Source organism: Argentina silus (assembly GCF_951799395.1).
Source record: "Argentina silus genome assembly, chromosome: X".
Taxonomy (NCBI): domain Eukaryota; kingdom Metazoa; phylum Chordata; class Actinopteri; order Argentiniformes; family Argentinidae; genus Argentina; species Argentina silus.
Genome location: NC_139653.1, coordinates 25,726,673 through 25,737,933, shown reverse-complemented (window position 1 = coordinate 25,737,933; position 11,261 = coordinate 25,726,673). Strand labels below are relative to the sequence as shown.

Genomic DNA, 11,261 nt, shown 5'->3' with positions numbered 1-11,261 from the left:
CACAAGACTAATAAACATTTAGTATAAACAACAGCTCTTTATCTGTTTGTGTCCGAAGATGCGCTGTTTCATTCATTCATCTAACTAATGTTGGAGCAAATCGAACAGATTTTAGCCCCATCATGCAACAGGTATTGAAAAGCACTAGTCGGCAACTGCTCAAAATGTATCCTCTCGAACACGGTCTTTGATGTTGGCTATGCCATTTCGTTTGCAGAGAAATCAACTACCCTACGCCAGAATGGTATTCTGCGCTAAGCCATTTTTTTTGCTTAGTATACCGTAACTGACGATACGTAGCTATGGTAACTACGTTAGCTTCTGTCCCTGGTTCACCAACAACATAACGTTACACAGATTAGCCAGCACAACGCATGATGCATCTAGATTCCGCATAATTCACTGAATTTGCGTTTTAGCTACTGGAGGACCTTGTAGAAAGTGATGTCTACCTTTGTTTTTTCTGTCTAAAGGCGATATCTTCACCGGGTAAGCATGAGTTGACTCCGTTGCAAGCCTTACCATTCTGGCCCTGATGAGTACCTAAAGTTTAGGCTAAACTAGCTCGTGCTAAAGGCTTAGCCAAGCCCGCTCTTGCTTTGCGCGCACTTCGCGCCATCAGAAGTTGCTAATAATAGTATGAATCATACCTATGATAAACTCTAGTACAATAGCTAGCTCTCTAAGGTCCGTGTTTGAAGTTATCTTATATGGAAGCAACGATGCCTTTATCATATCCTATGCTAGCAAGCTAAGTGTGGTGCTGCCTGGAGGGGTGTGTTTTGAGGTGGGCAGCCAGTGACTGAGTAACAAGTGGTTAGCTTGCTAGCTACACAGTACTGGCCGGTAACACTTAGCTAGTAGCTAGTATGTTGTTACATAGTCAATAGGTAATTACATAGCATCAACTCCAGTACTGTGCAATTACAAAGACATTAGCTACCATGTACTACCATGCAACAGCATCATGTTAATCTACTTCTACTTGTGTTCTTAGCGAGTTACTAGGTCACGGTGTAGGATTAGGAGGGCAACTAAATGTGAAGTGTGACCCAGTACTGTAACTAGGAAGACGCCAGTTGTCTCTGGTGGTTAATATTAACATGGTCACTATAAATTAATCTGTCTAATGAACCTTCCATCATGACCCTTATGTCAACATTGTGCTTGTTAGTTAACTGGCCACTTAAAAAGACGGCCAGTTAATTCCACCATGAGCAATATTTCCACTTCCAGTAATGTCAAATAACACAATATCCCCCTCGATTCTGGCTCTGTTTTAAATAGCTGAAGAGAGTGGAACAACTGTCTACATGTTTGTCCTTGTTTTTGTGTATGTTCATATTTGACTTCAATAAATGCAAATTAATTATGTGTTATCATATACTCAAATATTTATGTTGCTCTCATGTCATGCCTAGAGCACAAATTGTAGCTAGATATGTAATTGAAATCCTATTTGCATGTGACAGTGCATTTGTTCTTGTGTTTATGTATTTATTGCTGGCACACTATTTGATGGTATGCAAGAATGGCTGAGTGTGTCTTTAATTAGTTATAATTTACCTAGGAATCCAAAAACATTTCACCTAAGCCCCAAGCCAGAATTGAAAGATGTCCTGTGGTTCAGATGACATCCGCAAGCAGTTCATCCTCACTACGACAGGGAACTTCTTCGGAGTGAAGCCGGCATCTTCCCTTGCTGAGAGTCTGGAGCTCAACAACTTCTTGGATGATGGCAATGAATTTGTGCTTTCTGTCAACAAACATGAGAATGACTTGCTCCTGTCAAATAAGGTAACAGGGGAGTTATCAGGGAGTTATCATGGAGGTGCATTTTCCACCTTGACTGATTAAGTACATACTAAACACACACTATCATATATACTAGTTAACACACTACACTTTTTTTCACACTACAAATTCTGACTAATCAGAATCATCTGATGTAGTGTCTACTGACATCATCCACCTGTCCATCTGACATCATCATGGAAACTGACCCCAAACCAATTTCCTCTTTCTTCTGATATTCCTCTTTACAGTAATTGCTGAACACTTTTCTGGTCTGTCTTGATGGGGTACAGGCAATGCCAAAGGCACACCTAGGCACATGTGTAGATCTTGTAGGATTGTATAGTTATTTGGGCCTAGAGGTAGGGGTCGCGTTGATTTGGGAATTATACGTCTCATTGGTGCAGGGAAAACATAGTTGAATCTTTTCTCCTCAGGTTGAGGCGTGGGAAAGCAGAGAGAAGGTGCTGGTGTTTTTCAAACTGCGTCCCACAGTGATAACAGAGGAGAACCTCCATGAGAATGTCTTAGTGTCTTCCATGCTGGAATCTCCCATCAGCACCCTCTACCAGGCTGTCAGACAGGTGTTCGCTCCTGTGCTGCTCAAGGTACTGTACTGTATGATGGACAAACATTCAGGCCCCTATTTACTAAGAACCCCAATTTGATTCAGCAAATAGTGCTGAGCAGAGCAAATAATACCTTACAACACTGCAGCATGATTTTTATTGTAACAATGGTTTTGAGAACTGTAATTATTCAATCAAGAGTCAATTCAACAGTTTTTGTAAACACTCTGAAAATGAATTGCATATCATGGAAATGCTAGACGCAGTATTCAAAACTCCCATTGGACTATTTCTCATTTTGTTGTGTTCCCCTCCCCTCTAGGATGAGCATTGGAGCTCTGTGTTTGACCCTAAGCTAGCTGGCCTCCTGAGTGAGCTGGAGCTGGGGCTGGGCTCTGTGGTCCGGCGTGCTGGAACCCAACACACAGCCAAGAGAAGCCACAGGGAGGACGACGTACTGGGTGGGTACAGATGCTGTTTAGACATCCCTAATGTTTCTCTTTACTAAGTATTGAAAATAATAACATGCACACCTTCACATTGCCTCTATCAACTCAATAGCAATTCAATTCAGTGCAGAACTGTCACATTGATACATTCCCCTGTGCAGGTATCCTGACCCCTGTGGATGAGTTCCAGTACTGGGGGGATCTCTCTGAGTCTGGGGAGAAGAGCAGTGTGAGAGAGAGGGCTGCGCACTTCTCTGAGCTTTTCAAGCCCATAGAGAAGGTATCTATCAATGCCAGTACTATAACCTACATTTTACCACCGATGCAACTTCCTACATCTGTATGTGTGCGTTCTCTCTCTCTCGCATTCTCTCGCATTCTCTCTCTGTCTCTCTCTGTCTCTCTCTCTCTGTATCAGGAATATGGTGGTCTAGATGGTGTGTCTCTATATGATGCTGTAGAGCTGGTGGAGGTGAGCAGGGAGACGCTGGAAGATGTTTGGAGGCAGAGTGACTATGAGCCTTACCCTGAGACACACATGCTCAGACTCATGGACGTCATTGGTACGAACACACACATCCCCACACGCACACACACGTACATTAATATACTTTTCAAGGAACTGAAACTGTTAGAAGTATTAGTTTAGCTGATTTACTGATGTATTTGTGTTAAGGAGCTGTTTCAGTTTCTAGATGGTATGTCTTTGACCTTTTGAATATGTTAGTTCATGAGGTTGACTGGTGGATAGAAAGTCTTGAATAGTGCACTGGACAAGCTAAGATAAACAAGGTGTTTTGTTTGTGTGTGTGTGTGTGTGTGTGTGTGTGTGTGTGTGTGTGTGTGTGTGTGTGTGTGTGTGTGTGTGTGTGTGTGTGTGTGTGTGTGTGTGTGTGTGTGTGTGTGTGTGTGTGTGTGTGTGTGTGTGTGTGTGTGTGTGTGTGTGTGTGTGTGTGTGTGTGTGTGTGTGTGTGTGTCAGGTGGTGCACTTGGTAGGTATGTCCAGAAGAAGTTGAGTGGTGTGAAACTCTTTGAGGAGCCATTCGTCTCTGTGAGAGAGAGTCTGAGAATGGGCGTTGCAATCTGTGAGCAGTGGGTGTCGGCCTGTGAACACCTAAGTGGGCAGGTGTGGAAGAGATACACCCCTCATCCATGGAAAGGAGACAAACACCGCCCCCAGGCCCTTCACAGACTGGCACAGAGACTGGATGAGGTGAGATGCACCAATCTGTAGATTGGAATAGTCTAAATTGACTTGCCTTTCTTGTCCTCTTCTCAATAGTTTGATTATCATCCATTACACTCTACTTCCTTTCCCCCTAAACTCTCTGGGGGAACCCTCCCTGTAGTCCTGTCCTGTAAGCACTTTATATCCCAGATATGACCTTTGTATGTAGTGTTACTCAGCTCTTTTACGCAACTCTGATTGTGTGTCTGTGTGTGTCTATGTGTGTCTGTGTGTGTCTGTGTGTGTCTGTGTGTGTTTGTGTGTGTGCATGTCAGTTGGTGACGCTGCGTACAGTGCATGAGAAGCTGCTGTGTCTACTGCCTGGAGGGAAACAGCAGGCTCTGACCCCTGCCCTTGTCTTTGAACCCTTCTCTGGGCTCAACCCACTACACTACAACCCCTACACTGAGGTAGGAGAGAGAATGAGAAAACACAGAGAGGAAGAGTGGAAGCAGTAACTCCAGTTTTAGTGTGCCTGTTGTGCAATATATAATGCTGGTTTAGAGTTAATTTGGGGACCTGAATGACAGTGTGTGTATGTGTGCATGTGTGCCCACATCTGAGTCACAACACCAAATGTAATGCTTGTAGACCATGGTAGTAGATGTAATAATGGTCCACCAAAGTCATATAATGTAGCTAAGCTATATGATGCATGCATATAATTCTCAAATACACCATGGAGGAAAGGGCTCGTAAATCTGGCCCATACTGTACTATGCTTTATAGCTAGCTCGCCACTCTGCGTTGTGTTGTTGTTGCGTTGGTTCCCTCGCTGCATAGCCACACACAAGGACTCCAGTGATGATGGTCAAAGGAGTTATTTATTGCAAATTCATTCCATAGCAGTATTACATACAACATGTAACCGTATAGCATGTTTTACGGTAGCTGGTACAGATAGCACAATAGCTGGCTAGTTCCTCTACTGTTAATAATAAAATAAAATAAAAAAATATGGCATTGTGACTGCCAATGGTCCTAGCATAGATTTTTGCTTATGATGACTGATGTATAGATGATTCACTTACTTTAGACAAATGTACTTGTAAGTCTCTTTAGAAAAAAGCATCTGCTAAAGGTAAAAAATGTAATGTAAATGAAAGCTGGTACAGTAAGTACAGTAGGATACTAGCTCTAAGACACTCTTAACATAGCAACTTTATCTCCATCCTTATAGTTTGTGATCAATATAAACAAACACATCTTAACAAACAAGATCCATGGCATATCAATTAGAGTACATAGACAAACACTCTACATGTATTTGAATAGAACACATATTAGAGATTCCTTTTAGAAAGTGGTAAAATGATTTTGATGCTTATTCACAGTAGGCACTTATGTGGGGATTATATTACAACAATGTGAATTATTTCAAAATAGCAAAAAAACATTAAAACAGCATAGTACAATATGTGAAATTACACTGGGATCAACACTCAAAGTGAACAGACTTAATGTAACAGTGTATTCACATGTGTGTGTGCATGCATGGGGAGAGTCCATGTCTCTGATTGAGTATCTCTCCTTCCTGTAGCCTCTGTGGAGGGCTGCTGTAGTCCAGTTTGAGCGTGCCATCGGTCCAGCAGAGCAGGAGGTGGCTGGGAGACTCAAGGCCTGCATTGCAGATGTTCAGGACAACCCACAACAGGTGCACATCACGTCTGTTATTATAAACATGTATCCTGTTTGTTTACCTTGATTTGAGAATACCTCATTAAGATAATGGATTGAGCTGCTGTTTTCAATGCTTTTAGGAAATGGAAATAAAGGTGTCTAAAGGTTTTTAAAGTTAAGCTTGTACATGACAAATACGTATACTTCCTACGTGTATCTGTTACCAGCTCCTGCAGGTGTTTCAGAAGCACAGGGAGCTGATCAGACGACCCACTGTCAGCAAGGAGTTGCAGTCAGAGAGAGAGATGCTGTTGGCCAGACTCTTAGACTACATCAAGGGTACAAGCTTTTCTTATATTAAATAAAAAAGGACCTCTTATGTTGAGTCTTGTGCAAAATAATATCCAAATAATAATACATGACAAACATGACAACCATACTTACTTTAAGCCACTCTTGAAATTGATAACACTAGCTATCACCTGTCTTGTTCCTAGCCATCTTTCTTGACACAGCACAAACATTGTATTGCATCAAACCTGCCAGGCAAAGTTATCTAACAACTATCATTTGAACACACTGACAACAATGACTGTTTTCACAGGGCTGCGTACAGACTTTGAGAGCCGTTGTCATGGTGCCCCAGGGGAGAAGTCTGGTCCACTGGCAGGCAGGAACTTGCCAGAGGTGGTCAACAACATTGTCTGGGTCCGCCAGCTCATACACAAGGTAACACTGTCACAACTGCTCAATCTCACAGGCAGCCCTCTGAAAACCAGATGGATGATTGTGTGATATATGATGATTGATTGTGTGATATATGATGATTGATTGTGTGATATATGATGATTGATTGTGTGATATATGATGATTGATTGTGTGATATATGATGGATGATTGTGTGATATATGATGATTGATTGTGTGATATATGATGATTGATTGTGTGATATATGATGGATGATTGTGTGATATATGATGATTGATTGTGTGATATATGATGATTGATTGTGTGATATATGATGGATGATTGTGTGATATATGATGATTGATTGTGTGATATATGATGGATGATTGTGTGATATATGATGATTGATTGTGTGATATATGATGATTGATTGTGTGATATATGATGATTGATTGTGTGATATATGATGGATGATTGTGTGATATATGATGATTGATTGTGTGATATATGATGACTGATTGTGTGATATATGATGGATGATTGTGTGATATATGATGATTGATTGTGTGATACATGATGATTGATTGTGTCTGTCCCCAGGTTGAGGACTCCATCAGAATAGCGGAGGCGCTGCTGTCAGACTTGTCTGGGTTCCGTTCGTTCCTGCGGTTCTGTGACGACCTGCTGGAGGTTCTCCGGGCCTTTGAGCAGGAACAATTTGATGACTGGTCCAGAGACATCCTCTCTGGCCTCTTAGACCCAAAGTCTGGAATCAGGTCAGTTCTCTGACTTGTACTTGGAGTGCAGTTACAGACATCACTGCCTATGACTCCTTCTAAAGCGTCTTTTGAATTACACCCTGGCCCCCGCCTCCTCTCTATCCTCCCTCCCCCTTTAGTCTGCAGGCCAGTAACCGTGTGATGGAGCTGGACCACGTTGATGGGAAGTTGAAGATACAGTACTCTGACCGTTTGGTGACTCTACTGAGGGAGGTCAGACAGCTCTCAGCCCTGGGCTTCCCTATCCCAGCCAAGATACAGCAGGCTGCCAATACCGCAGATAAGTTCTACAGACAGGCCATCATACTCAAACAGGCAAGCCTTCAGTTTCTCTCTGGACCTCTCTTGCACCTGGGACTTGTTGGCTTTAGATACAGTACTTTAGATGGCCTATTTGTGTGTTTGTGTTTGTGTCCATCTTCATCAGTTTCTCCTGAGGATTTTTCAGGAGTCAGATGCAGTAATGCAGTAATGTTCTATGGCAGGTGGCTCATTTCTATAACACCATAGACCAGCAGATGATTCCCTCCCAGAGACCCATGATGCTCAACTACGCCCTGGCCTTTGAGCAGGTCATGAAGGTGCTGTGCCATCCATATGCTTTTAATCAGTTAGGGACAAAGGGAAAAATGACTTTGGAGCGAACATGGCATTCAAGAAATGGAGAATATCATTTTAAAGCTCTGCCTGTGTCCCTTTGCCCTCATCAGCAGAACCCTCGTTCCCAGTCACGTGAGTCAGGTGGGAAGTTACAGATCACCTGGGATAATCCCAAAGAGCTGGAGGTGTACATCAGAAAACTACAGTCTGCCGCCGAGAGACTCTCCACAGAGAACAGGAAACTACGCAAGTGGCACACAGACTTCGTTGAGAAGGTACACTTGCTTGGTCAGATGACCTCTAAAAGCGGCTGATTTTCTCAAAGAGGAGCCAACCTTTTACAACCTTTACTGTGGGAACTCTGGGTGGTAATTCCCTCCATTCCACTCACTTCTCTCTTGAGTGTATTCTGACCATCTGACCTTTGACCCTGTGTGTATCAGGTGGTGAACCTGATGAATGTAGATCTGCTGAGGCACCAGCAGCGCTGGAAAGACGGACTGCAGGAGCTGCGCACCGGGTTCGCTACTCTGGAGGCACAGGTGACCAGAGAGAGGGAAGGGAAAGGGCTATGATGATGAAGATCATCATCATCATCATGTTGGAAGATGCACACTATCACTTTTTCTTTGCTAGAGTCCTAACTATGGACAGCTAGTGTGCTTTTTTGATCCAAACTGCCAGAATAGCGGATTGGCAGTATTCAAGATGGTTGCTTGGCTGATTGTTGTGCCCGTTCATCTTCTGTATGTTCTGTATGCACAGGATCTGTGATGTGTTGAGATTGTGTTGTGTGTACAGGGATTCCGGTCGGGGGACATGCGTGCGTGGCGGCAGCACTGGAACCACCAGCTCTACAAGGCTCTGGAGCACCAATACCAGACTGGTCTAGAGGCCCTCAACAAGAACCTGCCTGACATACACATAGACCTCACCTTCAAGTTAGATTACCTACCAGTCTCTATCTATCTCTGTTTCTCTCTTTCTCTTTGTGAATGTAGCTTTCAGTCTCTTTTCGGGTGCCAGTATTTCAGTCTCATTCTCTCTCTAAGCCTATTTGTTTCTTTCTCTGTTTGTGTTTTTCTCCCCCTACTCACTGTCTCTTTCGCCCTTTTTCTTACTTACTTCTTCTTAAGTTTCTTTCCTCTATACTGTACCGTAATTCAGCATCTTTACCGTAATCAGCATTTGTTACTGTGAAATAAAAATGTATCTCAAAGATGTACCTCCGTAAAATATTCGGGACTATATTATGATATACTTGGTATCCTCTTCTCTGCTTCCTCCGTCACTTAGACAGGGTCGTCTGCAGTTCCGCCCCCCATTTGAGGAGGTGAGGGCCAGGTACTTCAGAGAGATGAAGAGGTTCATCTCCATCCCCAACCAGTTCAAAGGTGTCAGCACTCAGGGAGAGGAGCTCATCTTCAGCGTTATGATCGACAGGAACGCCTCGGGCTTCCTCACCATTTTCAGCAAGGCAGAGGATCTCTTCAGCAGGTTGCTGAGCATTCAGGACAAGTTTAAGGTATTACAAAATGTTGCACAATGTTAGACAGTGGTAAATAGTGTTGAAAAATGCACAAGTAGCATGCTAGTGTTAACAAGTGTTTGATAGTGCTGCTTCAGGCTGCTGGGTGTTCAGGACACACGTCACATTTGTAGTCATACTCCATGCTGAAGGGAATTAAACAGGGTTACCACCTGCCATCTATAAATCTTAGCAGCCACTTTACAACAAACATATTCTATGCTTCCATTTAAAAATGATCCACAATTATGGTCACCATTGATTCAACATTTGTGACAACACTCCAGCTGAACCTGGTGCACTTTATTAGGAACACCTGTACACCTTCTCATGGTGGAGGTGGTGTAATGGTGTGGGGAATGTTTTCTTGGCACACTTTGGGCTCGTTAATACCAATCAATCATTGCTTGAATGGCACAGCCTATTTGAGTATTGTTGCTGACCATGTGCATCCCTTCATGGCCACAGTTTATCCATCTTCTAATGGCTACTTCCAGCATGATAATGCACCATGTCACAAAGCAAAAGTCGTCTCAAACTGGTTTCATGAACATGACAATGAGTTCAGTGTTCTTCAGTGGCCTTCCCAGTCACTGGATCTGAATCCAATAGAACACCTTTGGGATGTTGTAGAACGGGAGATTCACAACTTGAAAGTGCACCTGAAAAATCTGCAGGAATTGCGTGATGCAATCATGTCATCATGGACCAGAATCTCAAAGGAATGTTTCCCACATCTTGTGGAATCAATGCCACGAAGAATTGAGGCTGTTTTGAGAGCAAAGGGAGGCCCTACCCAGTATTAGTATAGTGTTCCTAATAATGTGTTCGGTGAGTGTATTTAGTGATATTTTGATACAGGGATAGGCGTGAAACTTAAAGCCTACTATGGGAGGGTCATTCTAGGCAGTGAGTAATTTTCAATGTGTGATTTTTGCCTTAATGTTGGTTTTAAAAAATTGTTTTTAAGTGTTTTTGTTATTTAGCTACAGTTTTCCACAAGCTGTGATCGCGATTTCTGTGTGTTTAAAAGATGAAAGAGGAGATGCATAGAAAGCCATGTTAATTAATGCATCAATGTATCAAAACTCAATGGTAGTTCTTTAAAGGGGAAGTTTACCCAAAATCCATGTGTATTTCTAGTCAATCCACGGTGCATACTGTCTCAAACTATTATTTCGCATGCAGCTGCATCATAGCTATCAAAACACAAGGTCTGTGTTTACTTACTTACCTAAAAAAGTGTCATACCGCGTTCAAATACGTCAGATAAGAGTTTTTGCACTCCGACCCTGCTCTACTATGCCAGTGATTCCCAGAGAGCAGCATGCGCTAGCTCTTGCACTGTTCAACAATAGGACCTCACGTGGGATGGAGAGGGGAATCTTGGGAGTTGTAGGAATTGATTCAAATGGACAATTTGGAACATCAGGACTGATGAGGGCATTCAAAGCGAGATATCTTGACTCAGAGGTCATTTTAAAACACTATTTTTTTGTGAATGTGTCTACTATTGAATAATGTAAACAACAAATCCACTGGATTACAGGGTAAAAGTGGTTTAAGTGGAGTCAGTCTACACATTTTAAAGTTGAAGTTGAGGTGTCCATCTTAAAATATGAAAAGGTGGATACATCTTGAAATGTCCCCATTCAAAGGCTAATCCACATAATGTGTAATTGATTTCTATGCAATTCAGAGACCCTATAATAACAAAGATATTCAATCCGAAATCACATTAACTATTATCTTTTGCATTCTTTTGCATTTGGATTTTTGCATTTGAGCTAATTTTAAGAATGTCTTAGCAAAGGGGGTGAATACTTATTACTTATTGACGCAAGACATTTCAGCTTTTCATTTTTTATTAAGTAGTCAACATTTAAAAAAATATATTTTCACTTTGGCATTATGCAATATTTTGTGTAGATCAGTGACAACAACAATAATTAAATCTATTTTAAAGTCAGGTTGTAACACAATAAAATGTGGAAAAAGTCCAAGGGG

The 11,261-nt window shown here is 42.2% G+C and overlaps 1 protein-coding gene across 1 annotated transcript in view; it reads left to right on the top strand.

The window, feature by feature from the left end:
- Positions 1-1,614: 1,614 nt before the first annotated feature.
- dync2h1 (dynein cytoplasmic 2 heavy chain 1) overlaps positions 1,615-11,261 on the top strand; it is a gene marked incomplete at its 5' end in the record, with an annotated part of 120,887 nt that continues 111,240 nt past the window's right edge. The window contains 17 exons of the mRNA XM_083695873.1: positions 1,615-1,797; positions 2,232-2,402; positions 2,686-2,824; positions 2,974-3,092; positions 3,231-3,375; positions 3,793-4,025; positions 4,316-4,450; positions 5,581-5,694; positions 5,888-5,999; positions 6,265-6,389; positions 6,948-7,123; positions 7,246-7,441; positions 7,612-7,707; positions 7,837-8,001; positions 8,170-8,268; positions 8,528-8,667; positions 9,023-9,251. Coding sequence (XP_083551999.1) covers positions 1,615-1,797; positions 2,232-2,402; positions 2,686-2,824; positions 2,974-3,092; positions 3,231-3,375; positions 3,793-4,025; positions 4,316-4,450; positions 5,581-5,694; positions 5,888-5,999; positions 6,265-6,389; positions 6,948-7,123; positions 7,246-7,441; positions 7,612-7,707; positions 7,837-8,001; positions 8,170-8,268; positions 8,528-8,667; positions 9,023-9,251 — 2,577 coding nt within the window. The remainder of the gene's footprint in view (positions 1,798-2,231; positions 2,403-2,685; positions 2,825-2,973; positions 3,093-3,230; positions 3,376-3,792; positions 4,026-4,315; positions 4,451-5,580; positions 5,695-5,887; positions 6,000-6,264; positions 6,390-6,947; positions 7,124-7,245; positions 7,442-7,611; positions 7,708-7,836; positions 8,002-8,169; positions 8,269-8,527; positions 8,668-9,022; positions 9,252-11,261) is intronic.